This window comes from Fundulus heteroclitus, unplaced genomic scaffold (assembly GCF_011125445.2).
Source record: "Fundulus heteroclitus isolate FHET01 unplaced genomic scaffold, MU-UCD_Fhet_4.1 scaffold_68, whole genome shotgun sequence".
NCBI lineage: Eukaryota > Metazoa > Chordata > Actinopteri > Cyprinodontiformes > Fundulidae > Fundulus > Fundulus heteroclitus.
The window spans coordinates 1,010,396-1,031,454 of record NW_023397121.1 but is presented as its reverse complement, the minus strand read 5'-3'; the positions used below and the strand labels follow the sequence as shown (position 1 = coordinate 1,031,454).

At 45.0% G+C, this 21,059-nt stretch overlaps 2 protein-coding genes across 2 annotated transcripts; both read right to left on the bottom strand.

Annotated features, from left to right (window-relative positions):
* Nucleotides 1-4,027: 4,027 nt before the first annotated feature.
* Nucleotides 4,028-6,985, bottom strand: f7i (coagulation factor VIIi). The gene is made up of 8 exons (XM_012860484.3): nt 6,816-6,985; nt 6,373-6,536; nt 6,261-6,285; nt 6,025-6,138; nt 5,711-5,848; nt 5,252-5,367; nt 4,900-5,020; nt 4,028-4,762 (listed from the first exon to the last, which is right to left on the bottom strand). The coding sequence occupies exons 1-8, from the start codon at nt 6,871-6,873 to the stop codon at nt 4,143-4,145; spliced, it is 1,356 nt and encodes a 451-aa protein (XP_012715938.2). The 5' UTR covers nt 6,874-6,985; the 3' UTR covers nt 4,028-4,142.
* A 1,192-nt stretch (nt 6,986-8,177) lies between these two features.
* Nucleotides 8,178-20,759, bottom strand: f7l (coagulation factor VII, like). The gene is made up of 16 exons (XM_036133747.1): nt 20,672-20,759; nt 18,244-18,425; nt 18,145-18,169; nt 17,964-18,077; nt 17,744-17,884; nt 17,217-17,305; nt 16,872-16,992; nt 16,258-16,800; nt 14,446-14,631; nt 13,001-13,164; nt 12,884-12,908; nt 12,609-12,722; nt 11,708-11,854; nt 10,595-10,701; nt 10,250-10,370; nt 8,178-10,108 (listed from the first exon to the last, which is right to left on the bottom strand). The coding sequence occupies exons 1-16, from the start codon at nt 20,757-20,759 to the stop codon at nt 9,507-9,509; spliced, it is 2,769 nt and encodes a 922-aa protein (XP_035989640.1). The 3' UTR covers nt 8,178-9,506.
* Nucleotides 20,760-21,059: the final 300 nt, after the last annotated feature.

The window sequence follows — 21,059 nt, the reverse complement described above, 5'->3', positions numbered from 1 at the left end:
TGTTGTATAGTAATGAAGTAAAAATACTTCACTACTGTACTTAAGTATATTTTGGAGTACTTTATACTTTTCTCGAGTATAATTTTTTTTGATAACTTTTACTTTTACTTCACTATATTTCTGAATTTAATTGCATACTTTTACTCCAATACATTTTCAATTTTTGGTTTAGTTACTAAAGAGAGAGACTCACGCACGCAAGTGTTTTGACCCCACCTACTGATTGACTGCGACAAAGTCGGGACTTGCTTGGGCTTGTTCATCACCACCAATGGGATAAGAAGCGGGTTCAGTGGTAAAGCAGGTTAAATTAACCTTGTGGTTTAGGTAAAGCATCTAATAGCAGAGAGTCCTAATTTTCTTAACTAAATGATACCTGCAACCACAGGTGTATCTATCAGCAAATTTACCACTTCCTGTAGGTTAACTATCACTTTATCACTTAACCATGTTCTTAGTATACACCCCCTTTGCCTGCACTTGGTTGTGTACAATTTTAAAGTGCATAGCACTGACCTTACTTGAAGAAGGAAAACTGAAAGCTTACAAAAAGGTTGTATTTTCTGTCTAAACTTGGTCTAAGTTTCTCCTGCACTTGGCTGTTTATATTATTTTAAGAGAGTTTGACTTTCAAAGTTTACCAAAATCTAAAAAATGTCATTCAAACTGCATTTGCTTTGTTTTACTTTTTACTTATACTTTTCATTACATTACTTGAGTACATCTATTTTTACAGTAATTTTCATACTTAAGTACAAGACATTTCAGATACGTTAAGACTTTTACTCAAGTAACATTTCAGTCAGTGACTTGGACTTTTACCAAAGTCATATTTTGGAGAGGTACTTATACTTTTACTTGACTCCGAGATTTCAGTACTTTATACAACACTGGTCACCGTCTCCATCAGAATGACCAGGAGCCGGTCTGAGGGGTTATGAAGGGTCCACGGTTCTCCTCCTGCTGTCTTGGCTCATGTATTTTTCCCATCATGTCACACAGGACTCTTACAGTGCAGCCACAGCCGTTCCAGATTTTCAGCCTATCAGAATGCTGCACCCCGGTGACATCATCACGCTGGCTGCTCCAAACGTAGAGTAATCCCGCTGAGTTCATTAACAGGCCACTTGCTCCAGTGGTCTGGTTTCTCTTCACCCTGAAAGCCAATCAGAGGCTGCGCTACACACCTGGTGGGACGGTTCCGTCTGCTCATTGGTCAGATGGGTCCTGGCCGGGAGAGCTAGCTTTAAAAGCAGGAAGTGGCTGGAGAAAGGAGCAGCTACAGGCTAACGCTAACATTAAAGCAGACAGGAAGGATGTTATCAGTCCCTGAATAAAACAAACGTTGTCATCATCTGGGTCTACTTTCCTTCATGGAAGAACAATCTGGGTGGAATCTGCCTGGTGTATGTAAACTTCTGACTTTCAGGATGGTCTCTCATTGGTTAGATGGGTCTGGTTTGGTTCTGGTTCTCTGTTTCCATGCAGCCTACGTCCAGCTTCAGAGGTACATCCTCCATGTCTGCTGGGATTAATGTTAAATGATCATTTCTGCATAAATTAGATGTAAACCTGCAGGATGTCACATGTCAGTACATGTGTATGTAGGCATATGTATGTGTATATATATATATATATATATATATATATATATATATATATATATATATGTATATGTATATATTATATGTGTATGTATATATATATATATATATATATATATATTTTTTTTTTTAATCGCGATTAATCGCATAATTTGCCCGATTAATAATGAATAATCGCATTGTATGCGCAAACTCCAAGAATGAATTCAAAAGTAGTGTAAAGAGCACTTTTGTTTTAATGTTCTGCTGCCATATGAACAAAAGTGTTGTAACATTTGTAGCACTTATTTTATACTGGATATTTTCAACCCATCTATTGAATTTAGTGCACTAGTTGATCTTTTCTTCATAAGAGAACAGCAAGCACTGCAGCCAAAATATGGCCTTTTTTGACCTGCTGCATATTAGCCAGTCCTTAAGCTTGATGTATCATGAAACTGTTGACCTTTTGGGTTTTGTGGTTTTTATTTTATTATTACAATTAAATAATAACAATAATAATAATAACAATAATGTTATTTTCAGTGTTTTTTCGCTAATCCACCTCTTATATATTTCAATCCTTATGTAATTTTGTCTGTGTTGTGTGCACCTGCCTGTTGCTTTAATCCTATAAATTTCCCCATCGTGGGATAAAAAAAGGATTAGCTAATGTTATCTTATCTTAAATGACACTTTTTAATATATGTACTGGGTTCTTTCAAGGTCTTAATTACATTTTCTGTGTGGGCTCCAGTAACATATCTACTTTGAAAGTTAACATGAACTGCTGCTGAAGATGACCACTGATCTACCTGGATGTTCTCTGGAGGACTGAAACGCCTCAGTCAGAGACGTCTGTGGGTCTGTCGGGGCAATGAGAGAAGTTTTGTCTCCTCTCCGTTTCTGTGGCTCGACGTTTTCATGTTTTTTCAAGTGCTTAGATAAATTTGTTGTGTTTCCACTGAAATTAACCGGCTTTTTACAAAACATACAGCTTGATTTCATTTACGGTATTAAAATAAAGCCAAACGGTGCTACTTCCCCTGTTCATGTTTTTTCGCTGCTGCGGTCTCTCTCAGCTGTTTGTGTATTAAGTTTGTGTGAGAGCTGAGTGGGCGGGCCAGGCTGAGCCTGCGTGCTGATTGGCTGGCGCCGATGAGCCATGTACGACAGGGGAGGGTCCGAGCAGTATTTTATCCAGTGCTGCCGTGACACAGCGCTGCAGTCAGCGCGCGTGCTGACTGACACTGACTAAAAGCATGTGAGCAACATGCGGTAATGCGCGATAAAATAAATATCGGCGTTAATAGTCTAATAAATTAATGCGAAATTAACGCGTTAACTTGCCCAGCCCTAATATATATATATATATATATATATATATATATATTAGCAAGGCTCATCAACTCTCTCTCCGGTTCCTCTCGCTGTTCTGGACCCCTGGGTTTTCTCGGTGCTGCTCGGACCCCTTCGCCCCGCTCTCCGGCGGCCCGAACACCTGCTCAAGACAACCAAGCTGAGTCCTCCTCACCGCCTTCCCCGTTCGGTTATCCAATCCTCGTGGTAAGCTTACGTTCATAGCTTATTCTTTACTTATTTCCATAACTAATCACGTCCCCTTACCTCCTTAGACTGATCCGGTCCCCTGGTCCTGGGGTAGTTCGAGCCATCGTCGTCCTCCTTCCCGCAGATTAGCGCTGCGGCCCCGTGTTTACCCGTGCTCAAATAAACCCTTTAAGTCTGACCTGTGTTACCGAGTGTGTTTTCTGCATGTGGGCCCGACACCTCAAGGCAAACATGACTATATATATATATGTGTGTGTGTATATATATATATATATATATATATATATATATATATATATATATATATGTATATATATATATATATATATATATGTGTGTATGTGTGTGTGTGTGTGTGTGTGTGTCTATATATATATATATACACAGGGTCGCCAGTCTGTCCACCCTGGACAGACTGGCGCGACCTGTCCAGGGTGGACAGACTGGCGCGACCTGTCCAGGGTGTACCCCGCCTCTCGCCCGGTGAATGCTGGAGATAGGCACCAGCACCCCCCGCGACTCCATGTGTATGTATATATATATATATATATATATATATATATATATATATATATATATATAAATATATACATATATATATGTGTATATAACCAAGAAGTACACATGACATCATCTGTCTACTCCGACTTCTTTTGTATTCTTTTTTTTATATTCTTATGTTTTTCTCATGTTCTTTTTGATCCACTGTATATAACTGATGCATCCTTTCCTACTCCTGACTATTGAGCCGATGTGACAAGTGAATTTCTCCAATGTGAGATCAATAAAGACTATCTTATCTTAGGATCCGCCTGCTGTCATCACCACTGAGGTAAAACCAGCTTTGACACAATAACTTTGACTCAAACATTTCAGAACTGCACAGAGGTGTTTATTCCAGGCTTTATTTGTTGCCTGTGGAGAACAGATGAAACAATTAGACTTTATTTTTCTGATCAGCTTTTAAAGTGACAGCATCGTTTGCGGTTCTTAAACTGGTCTCTGCTCCAGTACGGCTCCCGTCCCGGGGGTCTTGATTTTGGGCGGGTTCTTCATGGTGCCCACCACCCAGTCCACAAACCCTGCTACCTTGGTGTACACCCCGTAATACCCCGGGTGAGAACAGCCCCGCCCCCAGGCGACCACGCCCGTCAGGAAGCGGGTGGAGCTGTACTCCGTCACCAGAGGACTGCCGTCGTCCCCCCGGCAGCTGTCCTGGTGCCCGTCCAGGTACCCGGCACACAGCATGTTGTCGGTGAAGTTGAACTTGGCCTTCTGGGAACACTGGGAGTTCTGGATGATGGGGACGGACATCTGGCGGAGGACGGGGGACAGCGGGCGGGTGGAGGGGGTGCCGGTGTTGCCCCCGGAGGTCCTCCTGCCCCAGCCGGACACGGTGTGGTAGCGGACCGGCAGGAGCTCCCGCTCAGCGAACTCTTTGGTCGGGAGGCAGATGGGGACGGCGTATCGGTTCAGAGAGACGGACCGGTTCAGCCGGACCAGGGCCACGTCGCTGTCGCCTGTCGCCGGGTTGTAGTTGTCATGGGGAATCGCCATGGTAACGGCCGTCCTCTGCTCGGTGCCATCGCCCTGATCCAGGTTATATTCACCTGGTCAGAAAGACAACCAAATTAATTTGATGTGATGCTTAAAATAAACAAATCTAACAGAGAAGAACAGAATTCCACTGGATAAAATAAACTTTATTAACAACACAGGCCAAACATGAGGTTAAAGTTCACTTCACCTGCCACCACAGTGAGGTTCTGGGGGTTCCTGCCGTGGACACAGTGGGCGGCGGTGATGACCCAGTCTGGGTGGACCAGGACTCCACCACAGTGGCTGTTCCCATCCAGCTGAAGCAGAACCTGACGAAGAACGTCGTTAAAGCCACCCGTTAAACGATTTCTACATTTTAACCACAACTGTGGCCAGGAGACTCTAAACCAGCACCTTAACGTTCATTCCTCTGTTTTTCTCAAACTATTCCTGATTGGAACCACAACAACGAGAAACCAACCAGGATCCGGTCGGTTTGACAGCAGACCTGCATATAGCAGCGCCCTACAGGGGGCGCCACTGGTGGTAGCCTCGTTTACCTGCCAGGGGCAGTCTCCATGGGTGCAGTGACTAGATCCCACCAGCCGGATCTGGACCTGAACACTCTGGTTGAGTCCGACGTCTGGCGGGACGACCCTCCCACAGGGGAACTCCACTGCAACAGCGTCACATCATCAGCAAACAGCGTCACATCATCAGCAAACAGCGTCACATCATCAGCAAACAGCGTCACATCATCAGCAAAAAGCGTCACGTCATCAGCAAACAGCGTCACATCATCAGCAAAGAGCGTCACATCATCAGCAAAGAGCGTCACATCATCAGCAAACAGCGTCACATCATCAGCAAACAGCGTCACATCATCAGCAAACAGCGTCACATCATCAGCAAACAGCGTCACATCATCAGCAAACAGCGTCACATCATCAGCAAACAGCGTCACATCATCAGCAAACAGCGTCATTCCCGTAGACTTCACTGCTTCGCGTGTTCTTTACCTTTGGCCACACATTTCCTCCCGTCGTCCGCCAGCTGGTACCCGTCAGCGCAGAAACACCTCCGTCTTTCCTTAGAGCCGTCGCAGAAGTGCTCGCAGTGTCCGTTCTGGTACAGACATCCCAACGAGTCTTCAAAAACTGAGAATAAACGTAGAGTTCAGGTTAACAGAAAAGCTTCTCTCCACAACGATTTGCTGTAAACCACTTTATTTAACCAATAGGTATCTATGACATCATCACGGGGAGTTTCTCACCCTGTTCTCTACGCCCACAGACCAGCGTGGAGCAGAATAATTCCCGTTTCGGGACCTTACCTGTCTGACAGTAACGTCCTTCAAACCCCTCCAGACACTGGCATTCATAGCTGGTTCCCAGGTAGAGACAGGTGGCGTTGTTACGGCAGGGGTTCTCCAGGCAGGGCTCCTTTTCTGACACAACAGGGCTAATTACAGTCTGAACAGAGCGTTTCCAGCTGATAGGCTCAGTCTGAGCTCCCCCCAGCCTACAGCTCAATCAGACGGTGGGTCAGAGCTCAGCTTCAGATACTTACTGTTGTAGGTCTTCCAGAAATCCCTCTGAAAGCAAAGAAAGAAACGCGTCAGTCAGCCAGGTCTTCCTCTTCTCTAAGGATAGTTAGTCACACGGCGAGACCGTCTGCTGACCGTCTGCTGGTCGTCCTCAAACACCTCCCGGGCCTCCTCGTAGTCGCAGATCTCCTCCACACACTCCCTCTCCAGGTTGCCCTGCTTCAGCTCCTCCAGAAAGCCGCTGTTTGCTCTCCTCCATCTGCGCAGCACTGAGGCGGCTTCCTGTTTCTCTACAAACACTGAATAACACGCATCCCTCTGTAAACGAGCGCCACACTGATCCCCTGGGCTTTCATGACTACATTTTAACTCATCCAGTTAATCTTAACGTATAAAGGTGGGAACCATTCGCCCAATTAAATATCTGTATATCTGGTTAAGTAGAAAACATCCATACAGTCAATAAATCACCAAAAGGCCTTTGCTTTGTTATAAACAGCAGGAAATAACTTCTGGGCTTAAAGGTGAAGAGAGAACGACGTTGTTAAAGGTAGAAACATGTTAGAAGATGTCCTGACCTTCGGCGGCGGCGGCCCACAGCAGAGCCCACACCAAGCAGACGCTCCTCAGCTGCATGTCTGTAGCGCTCAGCGTCAGAGAAGAAGCGAAGTGAGAGCAGCGGGAGGCTGACAGCGCCTCCTGATCCTGATCTGACCGTCCGCAAACAGAGCCGTGGTACTTTGGACATTTTCTGCTGCTGCAGTGTACACAAGGACTCGTCTACAGTAGTGTGGAAATACTCCACCGCCTGTTTTCTCTGTTCTTTACCTGTTCATCTACACGCTTTAATAACGCTGACACAGCAATTAAATGTTAAAGTCAAAAGGGCCATCAGAAAGACATTTACAGACATGTTGACGTCTTTAACTCGTATTTTCCTCCTCCTAGTTGTGAATTTATGGGCAGAGATTTTTCTTCATTCACCAAAGAGTCAAACCACAAAATATTTCCTTTATTAAGTCATTTATGTGGATTATACAAGCTTATCCTTTCATACAACAACCCATTAAATACCCTGCACCCAAAACAACAACACTGCACCCCCTCAGCTGGTATTAAACGCTACGTTTGACAGGAATTAGTTTAAAACTGTCTGTTTGGGTAAACAGGGGTCCCACGGGTCCTTGAAATCCTTCAAAGTTTGTGAATCTGAAAAAATTAATTCAAGGTCCTTGACAGCCAAAAAATTAACCTTATCCTTGAAAGTTCTTGAATTTTTTTGTGGGGTTGAAAGTTCACACGGATGACGACTCATGTGTCATTATTTTACTACCACACGATCTTTTAAAATTATGTTGATTCTGCAGACTTTTAATTTGCAAAAGTACGTTCGCTCTTCTTCGTTAGTTGCTAGGCTACGGTTTAGGTCTACATGCGTCCAATAGGTTACATTCATGCAGTGTTGCCAACTCAGCGACTTTGTCGCTATATTTAGCGACTTTTCAGGGTCAAAGTCAAAAACTAGCTTAATCAAAGATGAAAGTAAGTGAAACAAATTGATATAATTCTGAACATTTCAATGCTGCACTTTTTTCAATAAAACTCCATGAAACGGTAGGCTAATGTACATTTTATATGTAATGTAGTATGGCATAGCCATGTACTGTGGATATAAATGTAGGCTATGAATATGATCAATATCAATGTAGGCTATAAATTAACTCCACTTTCTTGCATTGCTTCTGACCCAACAACTTCTATGCCGTTTAGTCTTTTATTGAATTTGCATTGTATTAAAACATGATAACCTATTCAGCGGTCACAGTAGGTAAATGCCGCCACGTGTGGTCCTTGAATTTGAGGAAATTGGTCCTGGAAAGTCATTGAATTTGATGTTGACCAAGGTGTGCGAACCCTGGGAAAAGATTCTCTCCAATACCGCAGAGGTTATGTAAAATTCACTGATTAATGACCGTAGACGAGTTCAGGACGGTTTCTGTGGTGTTTCCGCAGAGGTTATATAAAATTCACTGAATAATGACCGTAGACGAGTTCAGGACGGTTTCTGTGGTGTTTCTGCAGAGGTTATGTAAAATTCACTGATTAATGACCGTAGACGAGTTCAGGACGGTTTCTGTGGTGTTTCTGCAGAGGTTATATAAAATTCACTGAATAATGACCGTAGACGAGTTCAGGACGGTTTCTGTGGTGTTTCTGCAGAGGTTATATAAAATTCACTGATTAATGACCGTAGACGAGTTCAGGACGGTTTCTGTGGTGTTTCTGCAGAGGTTATATAAAATTCACTGAATAATGACCGTAGACGAGTTCAGGACGGTTTCTGTGGTGTTTCTGCAGAGGTTATATAAAATTCACTGATTAATGACCGTAGACGAGTTCAGGACGGTTTCTGTGGTGTTTCTGCAGAGGTTATATAAAATTCACTGATTAATGACCGTAGACGAGTTCAGGACGGTTTCTGTGGTGTTTCTGCAGAGGTTATATAAAATTCACTGAATAATGACCGTAGACGAGTTCAGGACGGTTTCTGTGGTGTTTCTGCAGAGGTCATGTAAAATTCACTGATTAATGACCGTAGACGAGTTCAGGACGGTTTCTGTGGTGTTTCTGCAGAGGTTATGTAAAATTCACTGATTAATGACCGTAGACGAGTTCAGGACGGTTTCTGTGGTGTTTCTGCAGAGGTTATGTAAAATTCACTGATTAATCACCGTAGACGAGTTCAGGACGGTTTCTGTGGTGTTTCTGCAGAGGTTATGTAAAATTCACTGAATAATGACCGTAGACGAGTTCAGGACGGTTTCTGTGGTGTTTCTGCAGAGGTTATATAAAATTCACTGATTAATGACCGTAGACGAGTTCAGGACGGTTTCTGTGGTGTTTCTGCAGAGGTTATATAAAATTCACTGATTAATGACCGTAGACGAGTTCAGGACGGTTTCTGTGGTGTTTCTGCAGAGGTTATGTAAAATTCACTGATTAATGACCGTAGACGAGTTCAGGACGGTTTCTGTGGTGTTTCTGCAGAGGTTATGTAAAATTCACTGATTAATGACCGTAGACGAGTTCAGGACGGTTTCTGTGGTGTTTCTGCAGAGGTTATATAGAATTCACTGAATAATGACCGTAGACGAGTTCAGGACGGTTTCTGTGGTGTTTCTGCTGAGGTTATATAAAATTCACTGAATAATGACCGTAGACGAGTTCAGGACGGTTTCTGTGGTGTTTCTGCAGAGGTTATGTAAAATTCACTGATTAACGACCGTAGACGAGTTCAGGACGGTTTCTGTGGTGTTTCCGCTCCAGCCCGGCGTCGCCGTTCGGTTGTGGATCCACTGCAGGTAGTTGGAGACTCGGGTGTAGATGCCGTAGTTGCCCGGCCGGGCGCAGCCCTTCCCCCAGCTGACTATGCCCAGCAGGAAGCGCGTCTTCTTGTACTTGGTGACCAACGGGCCGCCGCTGTCGCCTTTGCACGAGTCGGTGCGGCCGTCCAGGTAGCCGGCACAGAACATGTTGTCCGTCAGCGTGACGCCGCTCTGCTCTATGCAGGTCTGCTTTCGTATGCGGGGCACCTTGGTGCGTCTGAGCAGGACGGAGGTGGGTCCGTTCTCGCTCCGCTTCCCCCAACCGCTCACCGTGTGCAGGTCCACCGCCCAGAGTTCCCGCTCGGCCAGCCGGCGCGTCGGCAGGCAGACGGGGACCGCGTACGGTGAGTAGACTATGGGGGACTCCAGGCGCAGGAGGGCGATGTCGTTGTCTACGGTACTCGTCACGTAGTTCTCATGCATGATGACCTCTGCAACCTGGATGACCTGCTCGGTGGACTCGTTGAAGGAGATGTCGTGTTCGCCTGAAAGACAGAGCAGCAACAGTTTCTGCAACTGTGAAGGAACGGCAACCAACCAACCCTAAAACCTAAAATGATCCCTCTGTTGAGAGATTTGAGTCGTCACAGCTATTATACCTGCCCTTTAAAAGAAGGGATTCGTACCTGCAACCACTTTCAGTAGCTGTGGGTTGGTGTTCTCCAGGCAGTGAGAGGCTGTGAGGATCCATGTGGGTTTGTAGATCACTCCTCCACAGAAACCTTTGCCTTTGTACGTCAGCAGAACCTTCAGAGAGACACCAGGGCAGGGATGAAAACACATTTCAGCTCCCCTCCTGTTCCCTGAAGCCTCCACCTCCACGCTGGACGTGGTCAACAGGTGGAGACGTTGGGAACCGATCCAGGTTCGGCTACTTTAGGAAGGCTTCAGCGCTCACTGTAACTATCCAGGTAGTTAATGATAAGTCAGAGACGGCTGTCCACGTTAAACGGACGTTATCTCCCACCTACCTGCCAGGGGCATTCACCTTTGGGACACTCGTTCCCTCCCACAATCCTCAGCAGGTTGTCTCCGGTTACATTCTGCAGGACGGGGACCGTGCCGCAGGCTATCGGCTCTGAAACGGCAAAGAAACCATTTTATCAACACTAATCTATGATAGGAACTACATTTAAACATCTTATTCATGTTCATTTGTTACCAAATAATTACTATTTCCTTTTTTTAGAAGTGGTGTCCCACAGGGATCCTCACTAGATCCTTTGTCATTCTATGAATAAATACTATTTAAGTTTTCTATCTGTAGTTACGCTGACGACGTGTTGATTTAATTTAAAGAAGCCAAAGAAAATCTTTGCAGAAAACAACATCCAGAGTTTTGATTATTGTTACACTATTAATAAACTGGACTTATTTTAGACTTAATCATCTGATCAAAGACGTTATTGTAATTATTACTATTATTATTACTATTGTTATACGTTCAGACAGTAAAAGCCGATCTATGAGGACTGTGAAGGCTGCTTCCTTTCTTGTGTTCAAATTCCAGAAATCAACAGCAGAGAAACACATCTTAGAAATATCTTAGGTATTTTAACTTTGCAACATATTGAAACAAAAACAGTTTTTTGTCATAACTAATTTTTAAGTTAGTGTAGGTAACTTTAAAACAATTATTTGTCTGGTAAAATATCCACATTTTCAGTTAATTTGTATTTAAAATGTTTCCGTTACACTCGTCAAACATTACACAGAAACAGAAAATAGAATATTTATTATGTTTATTAATACTGGAGGAGTTGAATCTTTTGAAGACCCTAACAAGTGTTATTTTTAGAAATTGGTATCAGCACTTATTAAAATTGTCTTAAATAAAACATTATTGGAAAATATCAGAATGTAGGAATTTGTTGTTAGATTTCAGAAAAGCTGCCGTTTAGGTTTTCTAAGTAAAAAACGAACGTTGCAAGCAAATATTTATATACAGTTTAAACATTTTATTCTGACCAAGACTGATTAAAACATCAGAATGAATGTTTTTTAAATACAGATGTGAAGCTGTTCTGTGTTTTCTTTCCTCCCAGAACCGTAAAGAGAACCTAGAATCTGTGAAAACATCAAACCTTTAGCGATGCAGTGCCGCTCATCGCTGTCCAGTTCGTAACCATCGGCACACGAACACGCCAGTCTTCGTCCAAACGCGTCTTCATCACAGAAATGTTCACATCCTCCGTTCTGCAGGAGACAACTGCTGGACTCCTGCTGCTGTTCTGAAAACACACATCCAGTAGAACCTTGTTATGGTTCAGCCCTCGTCTTCATTTCACCACCGCCTGTTCTGTACCAAATCAACCCTTAAAGAGGGCGTTACAGTAATCTAGCAGAGTGGTTACACTGTTTTAAAGTGCAGAATAGAAAGAAAAGGCTTTACTTTAGCAAGCTGCCTCCAATGAAAAAATCTGGATTTTACAACAGCTCTAATGTGGGCATCCTACTTAAGTTCAGCGTCTATCTTTACCCCTAAGTTCATAATTATAGGCCTGATGTACCGGGCTAAGGAACCAACACCAGTCAGTGAGTCTTCACTAGATCTACCAGAACAAACTCTGTCTTTTCTTCATTTAGGTTTAATAAATTTAGAAACATCCAAGTCTTCCAAACATAAAAACAGAGACTGAAGAGAGATGGAGTCGTTTCTTTAGGGGGATATAAATCTGTATTTCATCTGCATAACAATGAAAAGAAATCTATTTATTAAAAATAGAGGGAGAAGGTATAACATGAAAAGGAGAGGCTCCAGAACTGAGCCCTGCGGGACGCCACATGATGGTAGAAGAGACAAGGACCTGAGGACATCAAGACTGACACAGAAAGTATGTTTGGTCAAATAAGATTTAAACCGATCTAGAGCTGAATGGCCGACGCCCGCCCACTGTTCCACACGAGGAAGTAGAATATATCATTATATGGTTAAAACGTTTAAAGGAGCGATAAGGCCTTGAAGACGTGTCCCTCCCTGCTCACCGAGCTCACAGTCGACTCCTCTGAACTGAGGAAGACATAGGCAGGTGTAGGACGCTCCGTCGGTGATGCAGGTCCCTCGGTTCTGACAGGGACCGGACTTACAGCTGTCAGGGACTTGGACAGAAACACCGTCAGCGTTTAACAGAAACTTTTATCTGTACTGTAAATATGAACCTGACTGATCTTCAGCCGTTAGCAGCTGAGGAGGCAGACCCCTGCACTCCTACCTCAGGGGTCAGACGTCTCTCAGTGCATGCTGGACAATCATTTCTTACCGGAGTACCGCTTCCAGAACTCGTTCTGAGGGAGAGACAATAAACAAAGAGGACTTTATGGCTCAGAGGTTCCTGCTGGGCTCTGTCGGTCCATAGTGGGCCTGCGACACAACGCACCGTCATCTCGGTGTGTTCAAACACCTCCCTGGCCTCCTCAAAGCTACAAATCTCCTCCAAACACTCCCGCTCCAGATCTCCCAGTTTCAGCTCCTCAAACCAGCCAGAGTTGTAGCGGCGGGTCCGGACCAGGACGCCGTGGGCCTCCTGGGGCTCCAGAAACACTGCAGAACACAAACGGTACGTTGGAGAAACGTCAGTGTTTAAACGTTACCACAGCCCAACGTGTGGAATCAGATCAAGAACCATCGACCCGACAATGATTTGTCTTCACCCGGTCCAGTTTCTTCAATCAGGTTCCTCACGTCCCTCTAAACATCCTGATTGGTTGGTTGTTAAACATTCAGCTTAGCTCTTTGGGTAGATTTAAGTCAAGAACAGGTCACTAATGAACCAGTTTTGTGGCACTAAGACGGTTCTCGTGGGTTCTTTGGGTCAGAGTCCAATGGCAGACCCTGATTTTCTTATTCTCCAGTTGTTTGCAGGTGGCACACGCTCCTGATTGGCTGTTTCCAAGGTTGGTCCTTCTCTCGTCTTCATGCACCTTCAGGTCGCGGTTCAGCCGGACCACCGTGTTGCTGTGATGTCAAACGGCACCATTGCTGTCTCCTCGTTTCAGGGCGGATGTCTGAGGACGGCAAAGCTCTTTTGCCATCTTCAGGAGACTCTCTTCCTACTAGACGGACTTCAGGAAGGACTTTCAAGGTGCAGGTGGCCCTTCGTATACCGTGGAGTTCTCTGTGCCTGATTTAAAAGTTGGGATCTCATGTTAGACTAGATGGGATCAGGAAGGAGTCCATCAGAGGGACGGCTCAGGTTAGATGTTCTGGAGATGAAGACCAGAGAGGATGGAGTTCAGAGGCACATGAAGGTAGCTGGTGAGAGAAGAAGATGCAGAACATGGGGTTAGATGAAGTCAGATGACTTGTTGTGGAAGCAAAGGGCTGAAGGATGAAGGACATTGGGTCCCAGCCTCCACCACCGCTGTCTTACCTTCTGAAGGTGAAGCTTGTCTGTCAGGTGTAGCTCAACTCATGGAGCACCTCTGAGGATGTCACCACACTTTTTTACTTCCTTCTTTCCAGAAACAAGACAGTTTAGCCACAGGAGGAAGATCTACTCAACGTCAGGCAAATGGACCCAGTGCAGCCTGGTAGCTTCGCTTTGCCGATGCTACAAGTCCCAGAAGGTCTTAACTGACTCCTTAAGGGTGTTTGTCACCAGTGGACGGTTGAGAGACGCATCCACTGGTGACGGTAACATGTCTCCTCCATTTTATCTCACAGTGAAACACCCAGGAGGACGCTAGCTGGACGCTAGCCTAGCAGCTAGCTAGCTTGTTGTGAACTGAAAACAAACGACCAAAGACTGACCTCCGAGTCTGTACCTTCAGTTAGATCATCAATGATTTACAGCTGAAAGGGTCCAGTCTGGACCGTCCTCACCTGAAGCCGGCCGGGAGCCCTGCAGCGTGAAGACGAAGGTGACGAAGACCCTTAGCCACATGGTTGATTTCATCAGAAAGCTAGCATCACTCTTCTTTGTGGGGACACAAAGGTACAAAGTCTTCTGCCTCCCCTCCCACCGCTCGTCTCTCGTCACATGGAGAGACCCTGAGGAGTGATGAAACACTCACCGACCATTGCCCTCAGGTCCAGGAGCAGAAAGATCTGTTTGTCACTGCTCTGTGGACCAAATTCAGCTAATTGAGTTCCTGTGGATCTTTATTGGTCCTCATGTTAATGCCAGACGCTGAGCTTTAAGTGAAACCCGACAAGATTCCACGGATCTGACCGACTGGCAGAAGATTCAACAAAAACTGGATGTTGAAGAAAAGAAGAAACTCGTTTGGCATAAAAACACTTCTAAACTGTGGGGCTGCAAAAATCTCCCCACAAGACAAATATTTACGCAATAGTTGACCTTTAGTTCGGTTCTGTGGTTCTCTGGGGTTCCCTCTGCTGGTACTCAGACTGCTGTGAACCGTCCGCCAGTGAAGCAGAGAAACTATGTGTTAGCGCTTAACGAGGAGCATGGATATGAACGATGACCTTTAAATAGCCCAGTACCAGCTGGTGTTTCCTGCTTTAATTTCCCTGTAGGTGAATCGTTGCTGGAAACCTACGATTTTAAACTTGTAGATTTGCCTGTTCTCTGGAGATTCTGGTGCCGATGTTGTTTAAATGAACACCTGTCAGGTATGGCCGGGACTACTACCTGGTCTGTCAGCCAATGGTGTAGAGGATGTGGTTATGATTTATTCTGTAATATCTACAAGCTGGAGATACGGTTTGGTTTGATCAGCAGTGGAAGTCGGTCATATTGGAAGATAAGAACCGACCCAAGCAGGAATCAGAACCTTTAATAAGGTGTAAAAAGGTTTTCAACCACCAAAATACACTTAAATGTGACTCTTAAGCATTTATAAAAAAATACCTTAAAAATAAAGTGAGCTATAGTCTATGGTCACATGGTCCAAACGGTTTGTCTTCAGGTGGGAACGGGACGAAGGAATGGACTAAATGATAATGTTTGGTTTAAACTGAGGTTTAAAGCGCTCCATTTACCTGCATTAGTCCAACATGTTCACTGTAAACGTTCTCCAAAGTTTCAGGAGTTAACCAGCTAGCAGGAAAGCTGTTAGCTTCAAGCTAACCTCCATTTTGTAGCTTTTTCCTGCCAGGGTTTGTTGCACAGATTCATTTATTTTAACTGAGAGCTGCTCGTAAGGGGCCCATACGGGCAGGAAACGGTGGAAAACGATGGGAACCGTATGTCCCAGATGTGTCGAGCATCTTCTAGGTCCACTAAAGTCTCTGTAGGACCAACGTACTCCAGCGATGTCTGGACCAGCTAAGACATCTCCGTCCCCCTGTGGACCGGTACTACAGACCCTGGATGAAGGCTGTAGGAGGACATTATCGACCCAGGAACCACACGCATGAAGCGCTTCATAAAATCATCTAGAAAGAAACACACAGTTTGGGCTATTTCTATATATTTATTACATATAAAATGACAGAATCACACAAGTGTCGTCCTATCTGCTGTTTGACTCATCAGCAGACCCAGATCTCCACAAACGGACATTTCTACAGATTTCTTTGTAATTCTGCTATTTGCTCAGAACCAGAATTAAAGTATTTCAGACCATGAGAGCCAGTTAATGCTTCCCTCTGATTGGACATTGAAGCTAACGTTCTCACCTATCGTTGGGTCACTACCTTTCCCACGGCGTTGGCCTGAGCGGGTTCAGCCAGTAGCCATGACTGACTCGATCCAGTCCAGGAAGTTAATGACTTTGGCGTACACGCCGTACATGTTTTCCTTGGCGCAGCCCTTGCCCCAGCTCACCACCCCCGTCAGGAACCAGGTCTTCCTGTAGCGCACCACCAGCGGGCCGCCGCTGTCGCCCTCGCAGGCGTCCTGGCCGCCCTTCCTGTGCCCGGCGCAGAACATGTTTTTGGTGATGTTGAGCTGGGTGTGGAGGCGGCACTCCTGCAGCGGGACCCTGGGCAGCTCCAGCCGCTGCAGGAAGCGCGCGGTGGGGCCGGCCTCCACCAGGCGACCCCACCCGGACACGGTGGCGCGGCGCATGGAGGACAGCGTCCAGCTGAAGGTGCTGTTCCGGGCGGGCAGGCAGATGGGCACCACGTAGCGGCTGAGTTTGACCGGCCGCTGCAGCTTCAACAGGGCCAGGTCGCTGTCGGTGGTGGAGTAGTTGTAGTCCGGGTGGATGGTGATGTTGAGCACACGCCGCCGCTGCTCCGACTTCTCCGTGGTCTTTAGGTCGTGTTTGCCTTAGCGGTGACCACACGTTCAGGTTAGGCATGAAACACCAGCGCTGAGACTCTGCCCCCAACACACTCACCTACGTCCACGTGGAAGATGGCCGAAGGTTTGCGCCACACGCAGTGAGCCGCGGTCAGCATCCACGCATCGGACAGGACGATGGCGCCGCAGCTGAAGCGGCCATGTTCGTACAGCGCCGCCTGGAAGGAGAGTTGATTAGCCGGACAGCGCTGTGAAACAAAGGGCTTCTGAGCCTGAGTTAAGCAGCATTTAACAGGTTTTACACCGTATTCCAGAGATTAGCTCCGTCCTCAGAGTCTCACCTGCACCGCCTTACCAACAGAAAACACATTTTCAACATCTGAACTGGAGATCTGAGGCGTTCTGGCTGAGCCCGTTGGACCCGGCTGGACCCGGCACTCACCTGCCATGGACAGTGTCCTTTGGGGCAGATCTGCCCGTTAACAACCCTGGGGGCGAAGTTTACCAGCGGTCTTCCACAGGCGACTGGATCTGCACCAAACAGGTCCACAGAGAAAACAGATGTTGGTTCTGGTGCCGCGCACCCAATGGAACCACAGGAACTATGAGGGATTGCTTGAACTCCTTTAACATTTTGAGACCCATCTAGCTGAGGACCTTACTGTTGGAGATCTTATTTTTTAATGACCAGGTCTACCTCCGTTGTCCAATCATGACAAAAGCCTGATGAACTGGCTGTACCTGCCGATGCGTCCAAACGGAGGAAGACCCTGATTTATCACAGTCCATTTAACAAACCCGTAATGTGTCTCTAGGACCAGAACAGCCTGTGATGTTCTGATGTTCTGCTGATAAAACCTGGGTTCCTGGCAGGATGGAGCAGACTCCTGCTAACGGCAGAGAACCTGAACGCATCCCAGAGCCCAGGAGAGAAACCCCAGTGTAGACGGCGCCTCGTAGAGCCCACACCTTGAGCCAGACAGGTGCTGTTGTCCCGATCCAGAACGTATCCTGGAGCGCAGAAACAGACTCGGCTTCGATCCGTCACCTGTCTGCAGAAATGCTCACATCCGCCGTTTCTGTGCCGACACCTGGTTGATGTAGAGCGCACTGCGAAGGCAGGGAAACAGAACATCTTCCTCATCCACCAGGACCAGCAGGAGGGCGTCTGGACGGGCGTGGCTCCTACCTTTGTCACAGTTGGAGCCGTGGAAACCGGCGGCACATTTGCAGGTGTAGGTGTTGAAGTGACGGGTGCAGGTAGCGCCGTTCTTACAGGGAGACGATAAGCACAGGTCCACCGCTGCAAACAAAGACTGTTGAGGCCTGGTTCTTACCGGAGAACCTGCAGATGTTCAGGTGATCAGTACCTGTGTATGTCCTCCAGAAGTTCTCCTGAACACAGGAAACAGGACGGCGTTAGCGCTGGGGAGGCTGTAACCGCACCGTATAGAGATCACCGGACTCACCAGCTGCTGCGACTGGGGGATTATCTCCCTGGCCTCCTCGTAGGAACATTTCTCCTCGTAGCATTCCCGCTCCAGGTTGCCCTGCCTCAGCTCCTCCAGGAAAGAGTTGGCCCGTCGAGTCCGGTGCAGGAACCCGCTGGCCTCAGATCTGTGCACGAACAGGCCTCCTGCAGGGAAACATGCTGGGGATAATAATAATAATAATAATAATAATAATAATAATAATAATAATAATAATGCTATAGGACGTCTAACAGGAGGGGTTTGCCTCTCCAGAGGAGGACATATTTTTGGGTTCTTCCTATTGCCAGTAGTAATTAAACATTACTACCTGCTGATTGGTGGTCCACCACAGAATGAGCACCGACTGGCGTTCACTTGCTGTGAGAAAGTCTACAAATAACTTGTGATTTAGGATATTTTGCAGGAGTTCTGCATTTTCCAAATCTTTCCTAAAATGCCTTAAAGAATGTCCTGTTTTCACGTCAGTAATTTATCACCGGAGTAAAATAGGGTTGTGGCTACAAAGATCACTTTAGTTGACAAGTAACATACCATTTACAAAAATGTCAAACTGTAATAATTAAATCCATTTTTACGATGGGTTATAAGGCTCCAAGAAAGATGTGGAGTGATGGCAACAGCTGATGTCTTTAATTACCACAAACATTTCAGCCGTATATTCAGCATAACACTTTTTAATAATGACAATTTTTATGTTTCTACGTGGATTTTTTTGAATTAAAACTTTTATTTCAAATAAATAAAAATAAAAATAATATTTGGTTAATTCTTTTACTTTTGTATTTTTGTAGTTAAGCTAGCATAAATGCTAATGCACTATTCTGGTAAAAATAAAAAACTATGCTAGCATGCTAAAGTAATGCTAATAACAGAAGGATGTTAACATTTTTAAAGACCCTTTAGGAAACAAAAAGGTTTTGTAGTTTAGTTCCTAATTGATTGAAACTTTAAAGCTAAAATAAAAAAACCCTGAAAAGTGTGTTATTTCAGTGCTAACATATTTAGGCCTTCATAACTTTACCAACCAGTAGAAAACATTGGAATATTTATTTAAGTTAAACTTTCTGAGTGGGTCAACCTTGAGCAGAGTTACTTTAACACAAATGTTGATATCTGAGTGCTGATTGGACCGTTTTGGTTGTTTTGTAGCTAAGCTAGCATTGATTTTGACAACGCAACATTAGGTTAGCTTGCTGATGTAACTTTATTAAAGGGATGATATCTGCACTCTCATGGTGTAATTCTAGTTCTGTCCAGAAGTCACAATGTGGGCTTTAAAATATGGCAAAATCATTTGAAAAGCCTCAGAAGTCAAACTTCAAACTACAAAATCCAATATGGCTGCCAAGTTTGCGTTAAGCTAATTGCTTGCATTTCCTCTGGCTCGGCACACAGGGCAGTCCAGTCTATGTACAATAACATGGTACCTCAGGGTGTGAACACTTAAACCTGATAGCTACTGCATTATTAGCTTGATGCTAACTAGTTAGCCTGCTCACTGCAGCCAGTTGCTGCTGAAACGTGGGAATGTTGAGGAATTGTTTAATTTACAGGTACAACTTCTTAGGTGAGTAGAACACATAATCATTGAGGTAGTGATTGGGAACAATTGCTTTACAAACTGTTAGAAGAGCTAAAATTCAGCTAAAGCCCAACATTAAATGCAACAAAAGCAGCTTATTTTAACATGTTCTGGTGTTTTTACTTATTTAACGGGTTTAAAGCAGGATGCTGGTGAAGATTCTCAGTCATCCAGGTCATGGTCATTCCAAAAAAAAAGTAAAAACAAAACAACTGGACTTGTTTTCCGTAGTTAAAGACGTTTCGCTTCCTCTCCAGGAAGCTTTCTCAATTCAAAAAGTCTGGAGTAATGATGAGTAACAAGCTTTATATCATTACCAAACAAAGGCCTGTAATGGCTTAGATAACATGCAGATTCAACCGAATTTGCACTAACTACCGAACTAAGGGGTGGACCTGTTTCGGTTGAATTTGCATGTTATCTAAGCCATTACAGGCCTTTGTTAGGCAGTAGTATAAAGCTTGGTACTCATCATTACTCCAGACTTTTTGAATTGAGAAAGCTTCCGGGAGAGGAAGAGAAACGTCTTCACTACGGAAAACAAGTCCAGTTGTTTTGTTTTTACTTTTTTTTTTGGTTTAAAGCAGGAAAAACCTGACAGACTAATTATAACCAAGTATTTTAGTCACACTATCATAAAAATAAAAGGTTTTGTTTTTCAAAACTTTGGCGTAATGCTTCATTGTCATTGACGTTGTTAAGAGCGATCCGCCTGAATCTGTAGGAGGCGCAGCCAGACGCAGGCTGAGGGCCTGGATGGCTGATAAGAGCCAGACGACAGGATGAAGAAGAGCTGAAGGAGGAAGAAGGATCAGCACTGACCTCCCGGTGTCCCGGTGCATGCTGGGAGGGAAGCCGCGATGAGGAGTAAGAAGAAGACGCTCGTCGTCTGTCTGCTGATGGACGCCATGCTTGTTTGAAACTGACCAAAGTTCACAGAGCAACACAAACACACACAAACCCCCAACAGAAAAACACGTCTGTCGGTTAAAAGCTCCACCTTTTTTTTCTGGTCTCAGGCTGAAAATGTATCTGAAAATGTTACTTTACAGCCGAGTTAGGAAATTAAAACTCTAATAACCTTTATGCCGAGGTAGTTTTCAGACACCATCTACAAGGTTTTATCCATTTTTTCTGTTTAAATATGAGTGAAAACGTTGCTTTAAAGTGGAGAATGCAACGTTAATCAGTCTATTGGATAAATTTATCA